This window comes from Protobothrops mucrosquamatus, unplaced genomic scaffold, assembly GCF_001527695.2.
Source record: "Protobothrops mucrosquamatus isolate PMUCROS unplaced genomic scaffold, P.Mucros_1.0 scaffold_309, whole genome shotgun sequence".
Classification (NCBI taxonomy): Eukaryota; Metazoa; Chordata; class Lepidosauria; order Squamata; family Viperidae; genus Protobothrops; species Protobothrops mucrosquamatus.
Window position 1 is genome coordinate 150,935 of NW_015386385.1, and position 23,350 is coordinate 174,284.

Below are 23,350 nucleotides of genomic sequence, written 5' to 3' on the forward strand. Positions count from 1 at the left end.
TTCCACATAATTCTGAGAAAAATAAGACACAAAATGCCACAAGACTATGATTTTTCTTTACTGAAATACACCTTCCCATATAAACAGAATTAAGACCCTGTCTTCCGAAGCTAGCTTCTGACTGCCTTTTGAACTTTGTGTTTCTATTCCAACCCTATCAATTTCAGAACAGGAAGTAATAGGAAGTGTCAAGCAATGCAGTGAAGAGTTGCCACTCAGTATTTAACAGGAATTGTCAACCAGGAAGATAATGTATGTTCTATTTTTCTCTAGAATACAGTATGGTACAGTTTTCTTTGATTTCCATGCCAGGTGTAGATTATTTATTTTCAGTGGTCATGAGCTTTGCTGAATTGGAAAAAATGGAGGATCTATTCTGTTGTTTTGACTGGGTCAGTATAGAATTTTCATAAGGTTATTACACAGAATTCTAGGTATGGGTGTGTGTTAAAAAATGAAAGTTTATTTTTTGGCTACCTACCATCTTAAGAACAGCATGATGCAGCTAAACGTTGTGAGTGATGAATCTTCACAGATTAAATTTAATAAGTAATGTAAACTTTAGCATGAATTATTAGAAAACCTGGGCATTACTTGTCAAGTGAATCTGCGATGAGAAATTGTAACATTCTACGGTTGGCAAAAGAGCAGAATATTGAAAGGATGGCAAAGAAAGAGGAACACAGTGTGACTGCATTTATTTTGAAATTATTGTTTAAGGCACAAATAAAAAATTTTAAGAGAAAGGTCATAAAAAGAGAACCAGGAAGCTATTGAAAATGCAAATGAAGTTTTCTAGAAACCTAGCTTTAGTGTGGGCTTAAAAATACTACCAAGTTATGGTGACAAATAGATTGCAAGCCTGCCTGGAACTTTTTCATTCCAATAAGCAGACCCATGTACAAGGACTCGAAAACTGATTGTGGATAAGTTCCTTTGCCCTTTAGGAAGTAGATTAGATGTCTTGTAAAGTACAACAGGTCACTCTTCTAGGACTAAGCACAACCCTGAATCCAGGCTTCCCACCTAACCTGATTGTTATACTTTGCACTTGTGTCAATGTCTGATATTACTAGTGGACCATGTGAAACATGTCAGCCAAATTCCCAAGACTTTGTTAACTCACTATTTACTAGGTACAGTGGCTTGTAAGTAAAGGGGAGGAGACTATTTCATCAGAAATACAAGCTCTCTTGATGGAGGTTATGAATTTATTTCCGTTTTGGTTGTAAGTTTTGTAGTGTATGAAAGAGCTGTCCAAAATAATTCTATAGAGGAGATTTTACAATGAGTTTCATGCATGAGAACAAACTCAAACTAGAGCAAGCCACAGCCATGGGGCAAGAATGGAAGCTTTCAATGTCTTAAGTTTAACTGCTTTGGGAAGCAATCACATCTGTTGACTGGGGGTCACAGAAGGGTCCAAAGCGTCCATAGATGTCTTTAGCACGCACAGCAAAGTAATATTTGCTGCCAGACACAAACTGAGTAAGTGTGCATGCCATAGGCAGAGGAAGGGCTTTTACTTCCCCAATCTTTTTCCACTGAGAAGGTACAGTGGCACTTGGGTCCTCATGGTATGCATATAGGTGATAGCTATCCACACTGGCACAGCTCCGGTCCACTTCCAAAACACTCCAAGAAAGAACAATGCCATTTTGACTTTGCACTCGGGCTAGCTTCAGGTGTGGCTTCTGAGGCAAAGAATGGCTGGCAGCTTCTGGAGGCAATCGGGAGGGCTGCTGGGCCTCTGGCAGAGGGGCTGGATGCACAGGCCGCAATGGCTCCTAAAGGAAAGAGAAGTGGTGTCGTGAAGGTGGCAAAGAAGTTGCTTCATCATTTCAGAGACTACATGAATTGATCGCTCAACAGTTAAAAAAATCATGCACTTTGTCAAGTGGTAAGGAATTCCAGAAAATGGGAGCAGCCACCAAAAACGCTGGGTTCCGGAGGAATGAAAACTAGGAGGGTTCTTACAGAACCAAACAGGTCATTGCAAAAGAAGGCTACACTAGTCTAAGCAATTTAAGGATTTAAAGATTAAAATCAGCATTTTGAATTGTACTGTAAGCAAAATAGTAACGTGTTTGTATAATTTTCAGAAATGTCTACAGAATGAATAATTTGTGGCCCACATGTGGCCTCTAGATCTTTTTCTTATGCTCTCAGAAATAACCACATTTTTCTCTTTGCATGTGCACATGTCCTTAAATTTCCCCCTCGAACCCCAAAGAGGCTCTAATTCTGTCCACCCCAGTGATATCATCACCTATTTTTTTCTCCATCTATTAAAGCTTTTCACAGTACTGTCCCCAATTAGTTTTAAAATATTAGTGATCCCTGCATAAAAACATTTGATCTACTGTGTGGTTGTATCATCTTTTCTAAATACTCATTTTAATAAATAACGGTACTTACTGAATGTACTGGAGGAGGCCGATGATGTACTGTGAGTTGAGGTCCACCAGATCCTAAAGTTAACCCACTGTTTACAACATAAGCTGTTGTTTGAGGCATTCGCATGGTTACACCTATAAAAGACATTAGTATCAACGTATTTACTGTATGTCTTACTTTTTGGAAAGCTATTATAAACCATGCTATTTTAATAAGACACAGGTAGTCCTTGACTTATGTCTACAATTAGAATTTGGTCATTGAGCAAAGCGGTTGTTAAGTGAGATGCTTTTTTTTTAGAAATGTTTTATTGATATTTTACAATAACAATCTTTAGTGCCTAGTGTACAGTGTGTTGTCTTGGTTCATAAATTTTGAAAAAACAATCAATAGTAGTTAATTAACAGTCAATAATAATTAATTTTTGTACTTCCATAATTAGTATATTAATTAATAGTATATTTCTTTGATCTTCCCTTCTCCCAATAGTATACTCCTTCAACCTTAAACAAATATAATTCTTAATATTTTCAATACATAAATGATTAAATATAAACATTTTTTGTCATGTTTGTACAAATAATAATGTCCATATGACATTTTTTCTTATCAACTTGTGTTGTTTTTATAAAAATCATTAGTTTACCATATATCCTATTTTCATAATTCTTATTTAAGCTTGATTTCTCCTTAATATTCAAACAATTCTTATGTCATAATTTTCTCAATATTTATCATCTAAATATTCAGATTTTCCATTTAGATACACCATCTCAATGTTTTCATATTTCATGTGTTATAAAAATACTATACTGCTTACGACATCTACTTATAACATCTTTTCTGATCAGTTTATATTTCACTTATATTTGTAAAAGTTAATTTGTTAAATCACTATATATCCTATTTTCAAAGTTCTTATTTAAACTTAATTTCCCCTCAGTATTTCAGTCATTCCTTAATCATAATTCTCTTCAACTTAATTTATCTTTAAATTTCAAACTTTTCATTCACATAGATCATCCCAATATTTTTACATTTTATATATTATAAAAAATACTATATTACTTATATCTCTTATCCCTCTTATTTTAAGGCCCCTTTGTATCCAAAGTTATCTGTTCTTTTAACTATATTCGAACAAGTGTTTGCTCATGTAATACTCCATCTAGTAGGTGAGTCAAAACTCTTGAGTCTGTCTCTGGCCTTCTTCTTTTGCCAAGTAGCTTTCCAAATTGATATATTCTGCTTGCAAGGAAGTTCTTGTATTTTTCTAAGTGTTGTTGAGAGTGGAGAAGACAGAATGCGTAAAATATATGCTTTTTGTCTCCCAAACAAATCTAATATTCAAAGTACACATCTTATCTATTCAAACATATTCTATTTCTCACCATCTAATTAGTAATATGTATAACATTCTTATTTTTAATTTCCAAATATCTTAACCTTAGTATTCAGAATTTCTTTTTTCAACATCAGATGCTTCCTTTCTTTTTCTCTTAATGTCTATTATTTCATATTAAGCTAATACAATTCTTGTTATATCAGCTAGATAAAACATGTTCATTACATTTTTCAATAAATTTTTAGCTTATATATGTTTTAATTACTTTTACATTCAATCTTTGTAGAACAAATCAATATTCAGTTTTAACTTTTAATATTTATACTTTCAAGTTTTAAATGCTCAACATTTTCTTTATCTCAGTTCATAACAAAATGTAGAATTCAAAATATACATCTATCTATTAAAGTACCATATTTTCCGGCGTATGACGACTGGGTGTATAAGACAACCCCCGACTTTTGAGAAGATTTTCAGGGTTTAGAAAGTCGTCTTATACACTGGAAAATACGGTATAGTCTCCTTGAATCTTCACTAATAAGTCAAAACCCCAATTTTCTTCAGTCTTATTCTAGCTTTCTTTCTTTGCCAGTTCGCCTTCCATCTTTGCAATGTCAAATCATCAAATGGATCTCCCTCTGTTATTATACATATTATTTGGAATGAAAGGGGGCATCCAGTTGCCATTTTTTTGAAAATGCAAACAAATCTTCTTTCTTTTCCCCTCTCGGAGTAGTTGTCCTGGAATATTTATCTTCCCTTCAGTTTGTTCTTCTTGTTTCTCAAGTTTCTTCTGGTTTTTATAGAAGGTCTTTTCCATATTTTCAATCTCTTTTCTGGGTTTTCCATTAACTCTATTTGTTGATCAGTTGAATCTTCTGTAACAGTGTTTAATTGTTTCACTTCTTCTATTATATTGTGTAGTTGATTCTTTAATTGTAGTCAAAGTTTGAATTTGTGTATCTGGGCTGACATCTTGTTCTTTTCTGTAGCCTCTTATTTCACCAGTGGCTGTAAGAATAGTTTTAATAAGTGCTTTCATCAAATGAAGAGTCTGTTCCTGATCTTCATCCATGTTTTCTTTTTCTTTTTTTTAATAGGGAAGTGATTTATTGAAATATTTGGGTTTTTTAAAAAAAGATTCTCCCTGCACATATTAAAATAGTACAGATATTGGGGGGAGGGGGGAAGGAGGTAATTGTAAAATCAAAGTGTATCGTATTCACAATATCCTGTAAAAAGGGGTTCAGCCTGGATACCTCGCCTGAGCAAGGTGCATTGGAAATCTGACAAACGGGCATAAGCATCTCGCTGGTTTCGAACTGTCTCGTTGCTCCACAAACACTCAGCAACAGCCCCAGCTCTGGGCCACAGTCTTGGGTTTAAATTTGTTGCATCCACATATCTGCCCCACATACAGGCTTCTCCACCAATAACCAGCTTTTTTTGTTCTGTGCTGCCTTTGAAGGCCAGAGGCTCCACCCGATATGCTACCAACCAATCCTGCCCATAAGAGATGATGTTCAAGTGCCAAGGGGAGGATAGCAGGGTCCGGAAACCAGACTCCGTGACACAAGACATCTCCTCTTGAAAGGTGACGGGGATCCCTTTCCACACATGTATGACTGTATTAGGGTTCACCTTCACACCATTATCAAACACTTCTTGCCACACCATGTAACCTTTCTTGTAAGAGGAGACTATATCCAGCAGCCTTTGAATGTAGAAGGATTCTAATTTGGCATAATCTTGGCCAAATTGCATTTTCTGCATGAAAGCTTGGATGTTTGGGTTAGACCTCCAGCAGGTGAAATCCACCTCATCTCCTCCCAGGTGAAGGAAGAAAGCTGGGAAGATGGCACTAACTTCAGCAAAAAACGAAGCCATGAATTGGTAAGTGGAGTTAAGAATGGGGTTGACCGGCCCGTAGGTCCCGCTGGGTTTTGTGGATACGTAACATGGAGTCAACAAGCCTGGGACACCTGGTCCCCAGGAGAGTGTGTGTCCAGAAGTGTCAAATTCTGGAATAATTCGGATCCCACGCAACTGGGCATATTCAATCACCATCTTCACATCGTTAGCAGTGTATACGTGAGTGGCCGAGTTATAGGATCCCTTCAGGCTGAGATCTGGGAACACCATGCTTTCAAATGGAAATGATGGGTCGTCCACAATGTGCCAGTGGAACATGTTAAATTTGTTGTAGGGCATGACATCCAGGGTCTCCAAGATGACTCTCAAAGGCAGATAATGGCGAGATGTATCAAGGAGCAGACCTCGGTGAGGGAAGCAAGGGAAATCAACCACATCTGTCTTGTTGAGGTAGAATGTCCCATCTTTGTCCCTCCAGGCAAGCTGGCTGAAGGTCTCCAATCCTCTGAGGGCACCCCAGACGCTGGTGGCTGTGAGAAGCATCAGATCCACTGAAATGCTGAGCTTATAGTCCTCTGGAGATTCAAGGGTGGGATAGTTACTGCATCCTGCTTGGATCATGGAGACGAGAAGATCAGGACATAGGTCCTCCATGTTGCTCCCTGTTGTTTCCTTGTACCCAGGAGGGAAAAGCAGCTGCCAGTAACATCGGAACGCCCTATCCAGCACGTCACAGCCGGGCTCTGCCGCCGCGTGGTTGGCATTGGCGAATTGGAACTGGCGGGAGCTGAGCCGGCAGCGGCTCTGGGGGCCAATGGAGCTTCTTCCTTCTTCCTAATTCTGGATTGCTCTCATCACATCCTTGCACTCTAACATTCTATAGATTTAGTGGAAATATTCCTCTGTCCTTTCGGTCTGAGAACAGATGTTCACAGCTGTGATGAATGATATTAACATGAATTTTACGGGAGTGATGATGATCCTCATCAGCACTACCACCACATTGGTTAATATTTCAAGGCAGCGATAGGGAGGAAATGAGAAATAGAGATGGAAGGTATCATCCTTTTAAAGTTTAAGAAGCTACTATTCTAGCTTATCTGTTTGTACATCTGTGGCTATAAATGCAAAATTTAGCATGTTTTCTTAATAGTGCGTAAAATTAAAAGCTTTATAGTCAGAGAATAAGAGTAGTTTTGTCACTGAGTATAGGACACAGCTGGGCTTCTCAAAGCTGGTATCAGCCAAGGTTGCAAAAGTCTCATCTATTGTCTGGGCTGTGAGCCAAGTCTCTGTTAGGCAATAACAAATTGTAATATCAGGTTTAGCCACAAGGTGTCACCCATACCATTTAGGAATTTTACTTCTTTTTATAGATAAAAACCCAAATCTTCAATAAAAATAGAATAAAAAATAAGGAATTTTTTAGTTCTCAAACTTTAGGGAAATTAAAGTCCAATTAAAATCAGGTTAAAGTTCAATTAAAATCAGTTAAAGTCAGGTTATTCTTTCAGTATTTTAAACTCTCCTAGATAGTCAGTCGCCGCTGTTATTAGAGGGTGGGAGAGAATTCCCCTTTCCTCTCTCCACAGGTGGGGGGGAAGTACTTTAGGCAACTTATGCAGGTAAAGAAGATAATGGGATTTAAGAGAGGTAGATCTCACCCAGTCTCATCCATACTGCTTTGTAGGCGCCTGGTGGTAAGTGTGACTTCGGCTGTCTGCACTCTAGTGATGAGCCATATTATTATGGCCGATCATTCGCCCGCCTGTTTGGAGAGCTGCGCCAGATCTAGCGGAAGAGCTACCGCTCTCCCGCGATCCAGCGGAGTCCCCTTCTTGCTGGTCGCCCCCTACAGGGTGACTTTCGACCCTTTCCAGGGTCCCCCAGTGAAGCAAAACTGGATGCGGAAGACGGAGTTTGCCTTCCAGATGTCCATGGTGGCTGCGTCAGCAAACTGGAACTTGTTTGTTCATTCTTTACCATCATTTTCTGAGTGAGTTTGATTGTGGGTTTAGATTAGAAATGTGCTCATTTATGTCATCAAAGTTGGTTTTGATTTTGTGGTTTAAATCTATTGTCATTTGTATCTGTCGTAGCATTACATACATTTCCTCCTGGAAGGTATTTGTCTTGTCTTGAAATGTTGCTTCTGGAAGTCTTTGATATTCCAGGCTAAGTCCTTCAGAATGTGGTTTTCTGTCATTTTTTGATAAGTATGCAATATCCATGTTGTCTCTTCCTTTCAAATAGTTCTTCATCAATGCCATAGTCTCCACAATTAGCCTTGTCAAACCAGCCAAAGTCAGAATCCAAACAGCCCAATTTTGTATAGTTCTTATCTTTATATATAGTTTTTATAATCCACTGTATTTCCAATTGTCAAGGTATCAGTAAAATCAGTATTTTATAACAGTTCTTTTATTCAGGGATCAGTTGTCAACCAGTCAAAATTAAAGTTCAGTATATTTAGTCACCTAGAGTCCTTCCTGTAAATTCCCTCCTAAAAGATTAGCCCAGAGTCAAAGTTTTTCTTTTTCTGTAAACAATTCTTGAGTTAGGCAACAGTCAGAGTATTTCTTTTCCTTCAGACATTTTTTAATTTTATGGATGACCCAGTATGTATTCTTTCTTTGTTCCCACCAGCTGTCTTCTAGGGGTTTTTAAAGTTCAAGGGAACAGATTATTCTTTCTTTCTGGGCGTCTTGCCAATTTCTGAGTCAGTGTTGTTAATGTTCTATGCTCTAGTTCTCCACTAGGTGTCAGTAGTTATTTTCCAGCTTTTTCAGACAAAAATATTATTATTATTATTATTATTATTATTATTATTATTATTATTATTATTATTATTATTTCATCAAAACCTTTTAAGGTATAATCTAGATTTATCCAGACTGCAGTATTTTAACTTTGATTTCAATATATTTCTTTCCCCCTTAAAGATTAATTCGCCGCTTCCTTATATGAGGGATTGGGGGTGTAGTCCCCTCACTTCACGTTCAGAGGTTTTCTTACTTTGGGGATCTTTCCCAAGGACTTGGTTACAGAGTAGAGACAGAAGATCGATACTCTCACGAGTTCCAAGCACGCTGCTCACCGTTGTTCTGGTTCGTACTCTTGGACTTCGGCTGCAAGTAGCTTGGGCTAGATGCTGGTGTGCAGCTAGCTTTCTCCTGTCAGGTTAGGTTCCCCCGGATCGAAAGCAACGACCGCCAATGTTCTGTTATCATAGGGGCACCCCTCTTACTTCATCATCTCTTCGGGGCAACTTCAGACCCATTTAAGGTCCCCTGGCAGGATGAAATTGGCCGTGGGGTGCGGAGCTCCCCAATCCCACAGTCGTGCGCTACGGCACAAAACCGGAAAGCTAACTGCTTTGTTTAATGATTGCAATCCTGGCACTACTGGTTGTGGTCATTATGTGATCTAGAAATCCACTAATTATTTTTAAAGAAATCAGAGAGAAAAATCTAATTAAAAATCAAGTTGAGTTTATTTTTATTTATTTATTAAATTTATATGCCACCCGTTTCACTACCCAAAGAATGAAGTTGCAAAGTGATGTGCTGTTAACAAGTTTTTAACAACACAAAAATATATTGAATCTTTTTAATATTTTAAAGAGTTTTCATTGAAATATTTTTCATGTCAAACATTTATGAAATCATACATATTTCTTAGTAAACTATTGCACTGGAAATTAAAATTTTAAAAATTACTGCCTTAAAAATTGAGATCTACATTTTGAAAATATTTTATAACTATCTTGATTTTTATTAGCAACTGATAATTATAAGTTTCAGTTCACAGCTTATAAATGTATTTTTGAAAAGACTTCTTACCTGAATTTTGTGGGTTGAGCTGCCTTAAACCAGAATTCGGCATAACAGTGGTTCTCATGGGATTCTGTCCTGATGGTGCAGGAAGAGTAGTGTAGACTACTTGATGGTTAGCAGCTCTTGGTACTGGGAGCCTAGCTGTAGCCTGAGTCACTGGGCGATGTGTTACATTCACAGTTGTCTGGGCTAAGAGATAGGCAAAATAATAATAAAAAACTTATGTGTATGAAGACCAACACGTTAAAGAAATAGCAGGTGTAATTTCACATTGTTATGCAAATAGTATCTTTAGCCCCATAAAGCAACATCTGCCTACCCTAGGTCTAAACATCTGGCTGACTGCATGACCAACCATAACAACAATATAGAAAACATATAGAGTCAAATAAGTTTAAAAACCCAATCACATTAGCATTTTAGAACAGGATTTGTTGGTGTGGTTATTTCTACAGCAAGCTGCAGTCAACGTAATTAAAAAAATGCTGGCGATTCACAAGTTTCTAACAGTCATAAAATGGCTCCAATGTTATTCTTCCCTATAACTTGGGGGGGGGGGAATCAACAATTGAGCTGTTAACTTTACATGAAAACATTTGTTGCAACTTTCTAATTCCAGCTGATATTTCTAAGTTTTGATGGAAAGTCTACTCTTCATATATGGCTAGAGGTATACCTTCTACTTTCCCTTCAAATCTCTCAGTTCAATGAAGCAGTCCTGGAGGTAAAACATTTATCAGAAACAAGTCCAGCATGGCAGAAAGTAGATGAATTGTGTAAATGTACAACTGATCATTCAATGAACCACTAAAGAGACAAATTATCTGTTCATCTTCATTGTAATCTCTGTAAATAACATCACCGTAACTATGTCTAGTGTTTTTCTGAATCTCATATGGTTTCATCAATTCTCCATTGTCCATAATCTAGGCCTTCTTCGCATATAAATTTCAGGCAATGTATAAAACTCGTCCAAAGTCCATTTCAACTACTTTACATAAAATCCCAATTCAGATTACCAAAAGTTTTATGTCTAAAAAAATTAATACAACCTGTTTGTCATTGCATTGTTGTAAATATTCAGTTATATCTAAGATGATTCTTACATTGCCCTTTACTTATTCTTTAGAAAAAAGACAAAAGATTTAGATTCATTCTTTCATCATCAATAATAATTAATCTTCAAACATCGTATAAAATCTACTTGGTAAACCATCTGGTCCTGGCGTTTTATCTATTTTAGTTTTTTTAATTGCTTTATCCCTTTTACTATTTGGTGTTGGAACTATTAAACAGACACATTAGACAAGATAACAGAGTAAGAGGACTGCAAGTAAAGGCATATGTTACATGCTTTTGCTGAAGACTTGGTTCTGATTTTATAAAATCCACTGGAGGATATTGAATACGTTATGAGGAAGCTTAAAATATTTGGAGAATTGGCGGGGATGAAAATAAACAAAAGATGTAAATGTTGGTAAAGAATATGAAGATCAAAGCAAACTGGAAAATAAAACTAGGTTTAAGATTGTGAAAAAAGTGACTCTAAGGTGACCTGGGGGTGACTCTAATAAAAATTCTATTTTGTATAAAAGTAACTGTAAAAATATGGAATAAGATAAAGTGGATTTGCACAGATGGACAAACTAGATTTGCCACTGATGGGAAGAATCTCTGTTATTAAAGGAAATGTTTTACCCGGAATGTTATTTCTGTTTCAGATTATATAGATTCTGAACAAAGATCTCTCATTTGAACAATGGCAGGTTATTTCCAAAATTAAGGGGCAAAACAAGAATTAAATACAAGCTTTTAAAAGATGGAAAAGAAAGAGGAGGCATTGCTTTGCCTGATCTTAGATCGTATTACAATGTGTATTGTTTGGTATGGCTGAAAGATTGGATAACATCAAAAAAACGTTAGACCTTAAATATTTGATCTGAGATTTGGATGGCATGCTTATTTATGATACAATAAAGGTTAATCCAGGTTTTAAGAATCAATTTATTAGGATTTTCCCCAAAATGACATGTTGAGTGGCCCCGGGGGGGAGGGGGAATGTTTTTCCTGCTGGCAACAGCTGATTTTTGCCACCAAAGCGAGTTCTTTGGCAGCCAGCTCTCTAGATCTGAATCGGAAAAGCTAGTGATGACCCAACATGACCCTCGGAATCTTGAGGATTGCATTTCCCTGTAGAAGCAGTCAGATAGTCAGGTCTTCATCTTTCCTCTCAGCTGTAAGCACACCTGGGTTTTAATTGTATTTGAATTTTCTTTATCTTCATTTTTCTTTTAAAAGTTAATTGACTGATTGAAGGCTGATTTACCTTAACTCCTTGCTGGATTTTAATGTGAATTCTTTAATGTTTTTTCACCTACAAGTTCAAATTGAAAACTTGAATAAAACGTCTCATAACATAACAAGGGTTTTAAACCAACTTTAAATCAGACAGAAGCAACTGTAGTCAACCCAAACTCACAACTGCATGGATTGGAATGTAAATTGCTATTAGCAGATTTAAAGGAGAAGGAACTTGGTTTGGATATTGCAGGTTTTCTGAAGAAAGCTGAAGGGGATATGGATTCTACAGATTTGGAGTTAACAGAAATCGATGAGTGATGAATTGGACTTTCTTAAGAAGGTTGTTGGTGACTGGGGAATGGACTATACCTAAATGGAAAACAGTTTGGCCTGGAGTTTTCTGGGAAAATGGATTGACAACAGAGGTTTATGATTTTGAGGAATAAGTCACAATTGTTGGGAAAGTTTTCAATCAAAATCTTTACTTTACTTTCCATTTTGTTAATTGATAAAAATAAACTATTAACACTTCTATTTCTGAAAGCACTCCTAATGTACAGCATTTTTGCCCAATTGCCTAAAACCTTTGCACAGTATAGTGTGAGGATCCGGTGAAGGCTCAAACTGCCAATCATAGTCTGTAATAGTTGAAACAGGGCCAAAGACAAGTTGTAGACTGTATCAGTGACTTTTGCCTCCTCAGTCAGGACATGAAATGGAATGAAGAGGCTCGCACTGACCAATTCCAGGAGAGGCTCTCTTAGGAACTGCTGGATGAATTGGCCTGCACCAAATGCCCCTCAACCCTTCAGGAACTCATGCACCTGTGCCTTTGCATTGATACTCTGTAGCTGCATAGGGTTAGAAGATGCATGATAGTACCCAGGCCCAGCATTACGTTAAAAGGCTCAGGCCACACCCAAGGAGCCCATGCAAATTGGGGGCACTCAAGTTTGTCACAGATGGAAAAGGAGTGTCAGTGACAGGAAGGCCTTTGTCTTTAGTGTAGAGGACAGGGTCATATGGCTGCCAAGTGTCCTGCCATGGTGAGGAAGCTGCCAGTGGGAAACATCAAGGAGCCCAGCCTAGAAGGCTCAATAGGTCAAGCTCACCTGGCAGTGGGCCGGTCTCAGTAACCCCAAACCACTCCATCCAGGCACCTTGTGATGTCTGTTCTCCTGTCCATCCTGGGACAGAGATACAATCACACGGCTATGGTGGGCTCAGGGGCAACTGCAAATGTTATGGATGCAGCCTTTGTGGCCAAACAGGACATTCCCCAACATGAAGTAGTGCCACCTTTGCTGGGAGAGACAATGAATCAATGATAGGCTGCTTCATTTGGGACTGGTGGTCATGGTAATAGCTTCTCCCCATATACAATTAGGTAACCATGTGGAGCAGGTGGAGTTTTATGTGGTTACTGCGCCCCACTTTCCATTGGTATTGGAGCTGGAATGGCTGCAGGTGCATGATCTGCACGCATCATGTGGTCATCTGTGGTGACTGATTTTATAAACCCCAAATGCACTGGGCATAGGCTACATGCTTGCACTATGAAAAAACAAGGCGCAGAGCCCTTGGACTTCCCACTGGATATTGTAGATTGCATGGATGTGCTTGGAGAAAAGGAAGTTGATCAGCTGCCCCCCATTGCCCGTATGATTGTCCCACTGAGCTGATTTGCAGGTGGGACATGTTTATTTCCTGTCCAAGCTGGAGATGGCCGCTCTTCAAGATTTCATTGCTAAGAATTTGTGGAAGAGATTTATTAAATCCTCAATGCCGCCATTAGCCACACTGGTGCTATTCATGAAAAAGAAATCTGGGGAATTGAGACTCTGTTGCAATTATTGGAGGCTTAATGACAACATGATCCAAAACTGTCATCCCTTGCCCCTAATTTTGGAGTTATTGGAGAAGTTGTGTCAGGCCAAGATCTTTATGAAATTGGACCTGAGAAGAGCCTACAATTTAGTGCAAATCTGCAAGGAGGATGAATGGAAAATGGCTTTCTGGACGTATGACTATTTTGAGAACACGATCATTCGGATTCACCAATGCCCCTGGGGTCTTCATGCACTTTATGCATGATGTGTTCCAGACCTACTGGACCAATTTGCAGTTATATACCTTGATGATATTTTGGTCTACCCCATTGTGGAAGGAGCATTGGGACCATGTGCACATTGTGCTGCAGCATCTCTGGGAACACCAGCTTTTCACAAAGCACGAGAAATGCCAATTCGCATAAGCCACAATTGACTTTCTGTGTCATCAGATTTCTCCTGAGGATGTTGACATGGTCTCTGAGGAAGTCAAGACTCTACATGCCTGGCAACCTCCACATCGAGTCAAAGACATTCAATGCCTCCTGGGCCTTGCCAATTACTACTGAGCCTTCATTCCTCAATTTGCCCCACTTACTTTGCCCCTATCCAACCTCTTTTTAAAAAAGGACCATGTTTATGTGGGGTAAGGCTGAACAGGACACTTTTGACAACCTAAAGTTTGCATTTGCATCAGAACCTATCCTCAGACACTCTGACCCCATTTAGCCTTTTGTTGTTGAGACCAAAGCATCAGATGTTGTGGTGAGGCTGGTATTGCTGCAAGCTGCTGCACTGTATAGAACTTTATTTCCTTGTTTCTATTACTCCCACAAATTAAATTCAGCAGAGAAGCACTACCATCTGGGATAAAGAGCTTCTGATGATGAAGCTAGCATTTGAAATGTGGAGACTCATCTTGAAGGAACTCAGCATCAGATTGAAGTCTGAATAGAGCATAGAAACCTGGAACATTTAAAGACAGCGCAGAAGCTTAATCAATAATGGTCACTGTTCTTCGCCTGTTTTAACTTTAAGGTGACTTATATTCCGAGTGGACACAATCAGCAAACAGACAGGATCTCAAAAACCTGAATACGCTTGTGCGGAGGATAAGCTCTTGCTTCTGGATGTGCCATAATGTGGAAGGGTATATGGTTTCTTGTGTGGAGTGTCCATAAGCCAAAAACACTACTGGTGCTACTCCCGTACTGTTGCAGTCCTTGCCCATCCCTCAGAGGCCCTGGGGTGCAGTTTGGCTGGATTTTATTACAAATTTACTGGATTCCAAGAGAGCCATAATGATCTTGATTTTAGTCAATATACTGACCAAAATAGCCCATTTCAGACTGTGCTGGACTTGTGACAACATCGGAAACCACACAACTGTTCATCCAACGCATATTTTGATTACATGGGTTACCTAGGTCATGACAGATTGTGTGGTTCACTTCATAGCCCCATTTTGGGAGTGGCTGTTCTAGAAGTTGGAACTCCAGGTTTACCTTTCTTCTGCCCATCAGAAGAAGAGAACGGATGGATGCATAGAATGGATCCATGCCATCCTGGAACAATACGTCTGTTGTTTTGTAAACGTACAGCAAGACAACTGCCCGGACCTGTTGGCGGTGAATTTTGCTTATAACAACTTTCAGCATGCTTCAACCAAGATGATACCCTTCCTGGTGAATGACAGATCCATGTGTGTCTTTTTCCTCTAGCGATGTTGGACTCTCCTGTACCTTCTGTGAATAGTTTTCTCTAGGAGTTGACAACCAAATTGTAAAGTGTCAGTTAAACAAGGTGAATGAGGACTACAAATAGTCTGCTGGCCACCATCATAGGGCCATACCACCTTTGGCCCTGAAGACTTTTCCAGGGAAGATGCTGAGAATGTCCATGCCCCTCACTTAATTCATCAATACTACACCAAGTACCCATAGCAACTGGGTCCACAGTGAGCCAGGGAGGAGGGCCATGCAGGGGGGATACTGTTATGTCCCCACCCGAGACTGGCTCTGATAAGAACGAGCCAGAACCATCAGAAAGGGGTGATGTGAGGCTTCCAGAGAGGTGGAGCACACTTCACTAACATGGAGGCAGTCCTAGTTAACGTTGGGGAGTGGGATGAGCTTTCGATCAGATGAACAGCCGCCTGTGCAAGCAGAAGAACAAAAGATTGGCAAAGCACAGTGGCAAATCGATTGATGAAGAACAGCTGCCACTCCGCCCGATCTGCTGACAAGGAGAGCTCAACTCCAAGAGGCACAGTGGAGGTCAATGAGACTACTCTCGAGAAAGCAACCTTGCCCTTAGCAAGAAACAGCGGCCAGGAATGACTTGAGAAACAACTGTTCGCAATTTATGTCATATGTGCTCTTGACTTCCTCTTGCCTTAAACCTCTTGACTTCCATTGACTTCGTGCTTTGAACTCCGTGATGATTTCCTCATACCTCAAGCCTATTGACTTCACACTGACTTACGACTGGAAATCCAGCCCAATTATGGTCCTAAATCAAAGACTAGCTGTAATGGAAACTGGATAGCCCCTCTGTTACTAAGTTTGTTAGGACCAGGACTCTTTGATTTTCTTGTTGTCTATCTTCTGAAGAAGTGGGGAGGCTGTTTCTTGCTTCACTGATACAGGAGAAGTCTGCAGATGTTTTACACTATTGTGCAAACTGTCTTAAGTCTTTTTTGAAGCTCATTACATTTTAAGACAAACTGTATATAATCAGATATTTGACTCACTGGAGCAACTGGAAATTGTTTCTGAGGCTGATCCCATTAATGATACTTATGCATGGTAAATGTCTAAGCACTAGAGGCCCTATAAATCTATCTTTTTTGCTTTTTTATGGTGTAAGTTACAGCGGTGGCTTTGAAATCATTAAGGGGTTTGTTGTTATACTTTCTCTGAAGTGGAGAATATTAATTCCACAGTCATAATGGCAAGCAGGAAAATTGAGAAGGGTGATCATCCCAATTTCTGTAAAAGAAGTCAGAATGCAGATGAGACAAATTTGTTGGGTAACCTCAGTCTGTCCTAACCTCTGGCAGTGTACAGATTTTTTACAGCATAACCATTTCGAAGACAGAAAAAGCAAAAATAATGTACACCTTTCAGAAGTAGGGCTTTGGAAATGACAGGCAACAGCTACGGTGGGAAAAGCAATATAACAGCTTGCTGGACCTCCATAATGAACTAGCATGTATATTTTTTAAAGATTATATAACAATGGAAAAAATGAAGACATAAACTGCAAGGTTTAAAAGATAATGGAGCAGGTGAGTTATTTCCAAGTACACAATTCCTTCCAAAAGCAGTTTAAAAAGTTAAAAAAGGTTAAGACAAAATGGAGCTAAGTCATAGACATATTCAATGGGACCAATGTCTCTCACACAATCTCTGCTATCAAAGATTCTGATGAATTTCTATGCAGGTAGAAACCCCATAAATGAGACATACAGAAACAATGAAACGTCCTCTCTATATACAGTAGATGCCTAAGATTGCTTACAAAAGATTACAACCCCCTAAATCCTGCTCAGGTGATACATCCGGACATAGAACTGAATATACAAACAGAAGTGAGCAGCTGCTTCTCTCTCCAAGTTACAACCGAGATTTCAGTAAAGAGCCATGGGTACAGCCTATCTGTCTGCAGCTGGTTAAGTTTTACATACCTGTGAAGGTTCCTAAATGACCTGGAAACACTATTCACTAAAAGAACTAGAACAATTTACTGCTTTGAAATTAATTTTTTTATAATGAACTATTAGTCACTTAAAATCAATGTGAGCATGTACTAATAGCTATAAATAAAGATAAAGGTTCTGAATGTTAGAGACGTTACTCACACTGCCCCAAGGAAAATCAATAAAGACTCATCTGCCAGCATTAGTGAATTCTTAACAAATCAAATATGATCATTTTCCCCCCTTCAACAAAGGTGCTCAACAGAAAGCTTTCAAAACATTTTTTTTAAATTACCTGTGGGGAGAACATGTATGGTGGCTTGTGACAGGCCACTTGTTGGCACACCAGCTTGTTGGAGAGGGGTTGTCTGTACTGGATGTAAGGGGCGAGCAACAGATGGGGCTGATAGGCCCATTCCAGAATTGCTAGATTGGTTCTGGTTCTGCTTCTTGCCATCTGTTAGGAATACAAAGCCAATACAGAAAAAGTATCTGGAAAAATATCTAGTATTATTCCACTGCAAGTAGTTTTCTGGAGAACATTTGCTATTCACCTTCCTTTTTTAAATAAAATAATCTAAACAAGGATATATATTCTTTCTTATTATTCTGCAAAGTTTGCTGGCCTCCATCTTCAATCTTTTATGCCAAAACATTCTCCCGTAGTATGAATGATAATGGGATCAGTCAGGGTTCTCTGACATAACTATTGCCATTCATATTAGATAGCATTATTAATCGGTAAGAATAGAAAAAAAGAGGAGAAATTTGTCAGATGAACTGTATTTTTAGTGAAAACTGTTGAGAAGACACTCCAAAAGAATCCTGGAAGAGATGAATTATCTAGACCCAATTTAGTTAGGCTTCAGGCTATGTTTCAGTACACATTCAGCACTGGTCACATTTGCTGATGATCTGTGACACATCCAGGATAGAGGCAGTGCATTTGTTGTGCTCCTTGATATCTCAGTTAATTCTGATGTCATCAATTATGGTATTCTTATGGATTGGCTGCAAAATTTGGGAGCAAGGGGCACCATTGTGTGGTGGTTCCCCTCCTCTCTTTGTGGCCAGCTACAATTAGTGTCAGTAGGCTAGGGGGAGAGATCTCCCAAACACTGAAAATGTCATCTACATTATATACTATTTTCCTTATGTTTGTGCTGTCTGCAAAATCTTTTCTAAGCACTTCATACATTTATGAATATGCTGGTGCTTCACATTATAGTTCCATCTAACTTGATGCAGATTGATATGCACTTCTTAGATATAACTGTTCAACAATCCCTGCATCCATCTAATAGTAACATAATCCTGTTAATCCTTTGTTACCTTCTCCACTAGAATTTCAAGGGACACTTTGTTGAATGCTTTGCTGAAGTCAAAGTAAACTATGTCCATTGAATTTCTGAACTGGTCACTCTATTAAAAATGGTGCTTAGGTTGACTTGGAATGGTTTATTTTTGATAAACCCATGCTGGGTTCTACCAATGTATTCTTTCTTAAATGCCCATAAATCAATTGCTTAAAAATTTGTTCAAGGATAACATCTAGCTGACCAGTCTGTAGTTTCCTGGGCTTTTTTTTCTTTCCGAAGATAGGAACAAAAATTGTCATACTACATTTTTTTGGTGTTATATTTGTTCTCCATGATTTTTCAAAGATAACAAGAAAAAACTTCCACAAGCTTGGTCTTGGATTCTTTAAGTTTGTTCATGATAGCCAGGTGCTCCCTACATTTTCTTTTTTATCTTGGGTTGCCACGCCTTCCTTTTGTCTATTGGCCAAGTCATAGAAAGACAGGCAGTATGGCAGATACTCATGTTTAGTACTTTAAAACTCAACATCCAAACCTTAAATTGTGTCTAGTAAGCAATTAGTGGCTGGACTTTGTAGAGGCATTATATCATCCCCATATCTTACACTGCTGAAAAGTCTGGCTACTTTATATTTTGTATCAACTTCAACTTCTGCCATTTTTCAAGAGTAAACTCGTGTAATAATACTGCAGTAGTTCATTTTCCCAGTTCATTTTCCAGAATTACACTAAATAATTAAAACGTAACTCACATCTTATATTGATGCGTACTTTTTTTTTAAAAAAATCTTTTAATCTTTTACAAAGAGCCCAAATGGATAGCCATGTTGGTTTATCATAGCACTGATAGCAAATGTGTTTAATAATACCTGACAAACAAATTTATGAAGGCATAGACGTTCATGAGCTGCAGTAATCATGCATGAGTTACCATGAAAATATAAAACTCTGTTTTGAATAATACTTTATAGTAAAATCATTTTAATAAACAAATATTTATTTTTGATTTTAATAACTTCTAAAATTAATATGTTGCAACATAGCTTATTCTTACTTCCAGTAACCAAATCCTATCTTTGGTCAGGTATATCCTTTCAATTACCTTGAGAAGAACCATCATCTTCATCATCTAGTGTGAGATCAATTACTCCAGCTGCAATACCTCCTGTAACCTTTCCAATCTGGAAAATGAAAAAAGCAAGCAAACAAACAAAAAATTACCCACACCCATTATTTGTAATGGTTTTCAATTTCCTTTTAAGATATAACTGACATAAACTATTCCAACAGAGATCCATGGGATTTTAATTACTCTTTACTGAAATGTACAATTAGTTGTAATGGCGCTAACTCTAATACAATTAATTTGATGCAACATAACAAGATCAAAAAAAGATCAAAAAACTGGATTAAGAACACTGAATACTTGCAATATTAAGAACTAGAATGCCTTAAAGAAATACCTATTAAGAACTAGAAAGCCTTGCAAAAGCCGTGATTTATAGTGACATATTTCTAAACAGTAGAAAAGAGTAGCCAATTTAACGTTTGTATTCCAGAATACTCCACCTTATTTTTTTTTGTACCATGATAGTTTGAATTAAATGTTTTAGGATGACCATACAGTTGTAAAATTTTGTACCTGGTTTATTACAACTACAACAACATGATTTGGTTTGTGGGTTCAAAATTAAAATATCAAGAAACAGTAATAAATATCTATGGTCATAATACTGTGAGAAGTTTTTTTTAGAAAGAATGCTAAAATACTCTATACATTTTAATACATAAAACAGCACATACCCATAAAAATTTAAAATTAAAATACTTTTCTACAATTATAATGCATGTAATCATTTTGAAAGAAGTACAGTCATATGCTTATAATAATGAAAATGATTTTAGGTAGAGGAAACTGCACATTTCTTTTTATAATCATTCTTAGAAATTTAAGCATTCAGTTATATGTTATATACTAAGCTAATCTTCTAAATAATTATCTAGTTTAAATTTAAGAATAGCTCCTACCACTATCAAATTCAATACTGCAACTTCTACAAAATGCATTCTTAGTATAATTCAAAGTAAACACTGAATGAAATTTTCAACAATTTTTACTTGGCACATGTAAGAAAATTACTTGAGATAGCAGCGACAACAGAAATAAGGAAAAATGCAGGAAATAGAATAGTAACAAAAGCTCTAGACACTGTGTACACAATTATTAGGCAAGTGAATATTTTGGAGTATTAATTTTCTTATTGACTGCTCTCAGTCAATCTAAAATGTTAATAAACCTCAAACCTGAATATTTAAGAAAGTAAAAGTGACGTTTTGGCTTTCTTAGACTATCTATATGTGCACAATTATTGGACAACTATTAGTGTGCATAATTATCATGCAACTAAATGAAAAACAAAAGTTTGCCCATCTCACTCGTTTATTTGCATCTGTTAAAGTGAGAATAATAAACAAACACCTCAAAATGTACAAATAAACATTTCTGACTTTTAAAAAAAAACCCTAACAATCAGTGACCAATATAGCCACCTTTTCAATCAGTCATGACCCTTCCATTCATAGAGTCTGTCAGTTTCTTGATCTGGACGATCAACGTTTTGTGCAGCCTCCCAGACACTGTTCAGAGATGTGTACTGTTTTCCTTCAACGTAAATCTCCCATTTAAGAAGGGCCCATAAGTTCTCAATAGGGTTTAGGTCAGGTGAGGAAGGGGGCCATGTCATTATTCTTTCATATTTAAATCCTTTACTGGCTAGCCACGCAGTGGAGTACTTCAATGCATACGATAGAGCATTGTCTTGCATAAAAATTATGGCCTTCTTGAAAGATGCAGACTTCTTCCTGTACCACTGCTTGAAAAAAGTGTCTTCTAAAAACTGGCAGTAGGTCTGGGAGTTGATTTTGAGTCGATCTCCAACCCGAAAAGGTCCAACTAGCTCATCTTTAATAATACCAGCCCATACCATACACCATCTCCACCATGCTGGCATCTGAGTCAAAGTGGAGCTCTATGCCGTTTACTGATCCGGTCACGGGCCCATCCATCTGGTCCATCAAGAGTCATTCTCATCTCATCAGTCCATAAAACCTTTGAAAAATCTGTCTTTAGATATGTCTTGGCCCAGTCTTGCCATTTCAACTTATTTGTATTGTTCAATGGTAGTCGGGTTTCAGCCTTCCTTACCTTGGCCATGTCTCTGAGCACTGAACACCTTGTACTTCTGGGCACTCCAGATAGGTTGCAGTTCTGGAATATGACAGCACTGGATAACAATGGGTTCCTGTAGCTTCACTTTGGATTCTTCTCAAATCTTTGGCAGTTAATGTGCACCTTTTTTCGTTTCATGTGACCCTGTTGACTATTTGCAACAAAATTTTGATGGTTCTGTGATCACACCCCAATATCTTAGCAATTTCAAGAGTGCTGCATTCCTCTGAAAGACTTTTTACATTTTTTTATTTTTTAGAGTCTTTTTTGACCCATTTTGCCTGAGAAAAAGAAGCTGCCTAATAGTTATGCACACCTTGACATAGGGTGTTGATATCTTTAGGCCACACCCTCCCTCATTACACAAATACACATCACCTGATATTCTTATACCCACTAAGCATTCAAGTTTATACAGTTTGGAGATGGAAAATATGCATGAAAATGATATGGTCAAAATACTCACTTGCCTAATAATTGTACACACAGTGTAGAACAGGGGTCCCCAACCCCAGGTCCGTGGACCAGTACCAGGCCGCAGCATGCCAGCAACTGGTCCGCACAAACAAGCAAAGATCCATCTGTGAGATGCAGGCAGCACACAAAACCACGCCCCCTCCAGTCTGCGGAAAAATCTTTCTCCACGGAACCAGTCCCTGGTGCTGAAAAAGTTGGGGATCTCTAGTGTAGAAAGCTCAATGAGCACATAACAGTCTATAGGGAGCCCTCGCCAGTAACAGTAATTGGGACCATAATTGCTGTTGCTAAGAAATGCAATAATAAAGTGTAACATGATGTGACCATGCCACTTAGCAATGGCAGTTCCAGCAGACTCTGGTTGCTGTCATTAAACAAACCACTACGAGTTGTTCAGTGATGACCTCATGTAAATGCAACTTCCAACTTTCTGCCAACTTCCCCATTGACTCTGTGGGAAACCAACAGGGAATGTTGCAAATCGCAATCATGTAATGCTGCAATGGTTGGAAATGTGGGCCAGTTGCCTGGATTGTGATCATGTGACTATGGGACTGCTTCAATGGCTGAAACTCTGAGGACTATTGTACCACTTGTTTTGCACTGTTGCAGTTTGAATAGTTGCTGAACAAGTGGTTAACTGAGGACTACCTGTAATACTACTTCCGTTACCACCTGCCTTTATGTAACTTAATTGGTAGCTGTTGTATATCCTGACAATAAGGTATTGTTGGGTGAATTAATAATTTTGTTGCCCTTTTCTATAAACTTTTTCAGCTTTATGATACCTGTTTTGAGAAAGTTAGTAGAACTGTATTGAAACTATCATTTTATAATATATATTTTTTAAAAATGTCAACATCTATTATAACTGTCATTGGGGGTATATTTTGGAGGAATTATGTTAGATGCAACTAAGATTACCAAAGACATGCATAATTTTGGATCTCAGATTACCTAGTACTTTATACTCTAGTATAAAAACTTAGAAAAGTTTTTTAAAGCTCTTCATAGTCTATTCATGGTTTCACTGAATTGTTAGGTT

At 38.0% G+C, this 23,350-nt stretch overlaps 1 protein-coding gene and 1 pseudogene across 1 annotated transcript in view; both read right to left on the minus strand.

The window, feature by feature from the left end:
* Nucleotides 1-681: 681 nt before the first annotated feature.
* ATF7IP (activating transcription factor 7 interacting protein) overlaps nucleotides 682-23,350 on the minus strand; it is an 82,985-nt gene continuing 60,316 nt past the window's right edge. The window contains exons 11-15 of the mRNA XM_015832150.1: nucleotides 19,702-19,780; nucleotides 17,576-17,737; nucleotides 9,457-9,639; nucleotides 2,419-2,531; nucleotides 682-1,787 (exon numbers count right to left, since the gene is read on the minus strand). Of these exons, the coding sequence (XP_015687636.1) occupies nucleotides 1,371-1,787; nucleotides 2,419-2,531; nucleotides 9,457-9,639; nucleotides 17,576-17,737; nucleotides 19,702-19,780 (954 nt within the window). The 3' untranslated portion in view covers nucleotides 682-1,370. The remainder of the gene's footprint in view (nucleotides 1,788-2,418; nucleotides 2,532-9,456; nucleotides 9,640-17,575; nucleotides 17,738-19,701; nucleotides 19,781-23,350) is intronic.
* Nucleotides 4,888-8,894, minus strand: LOC107302972 (annotated as a pseudogene).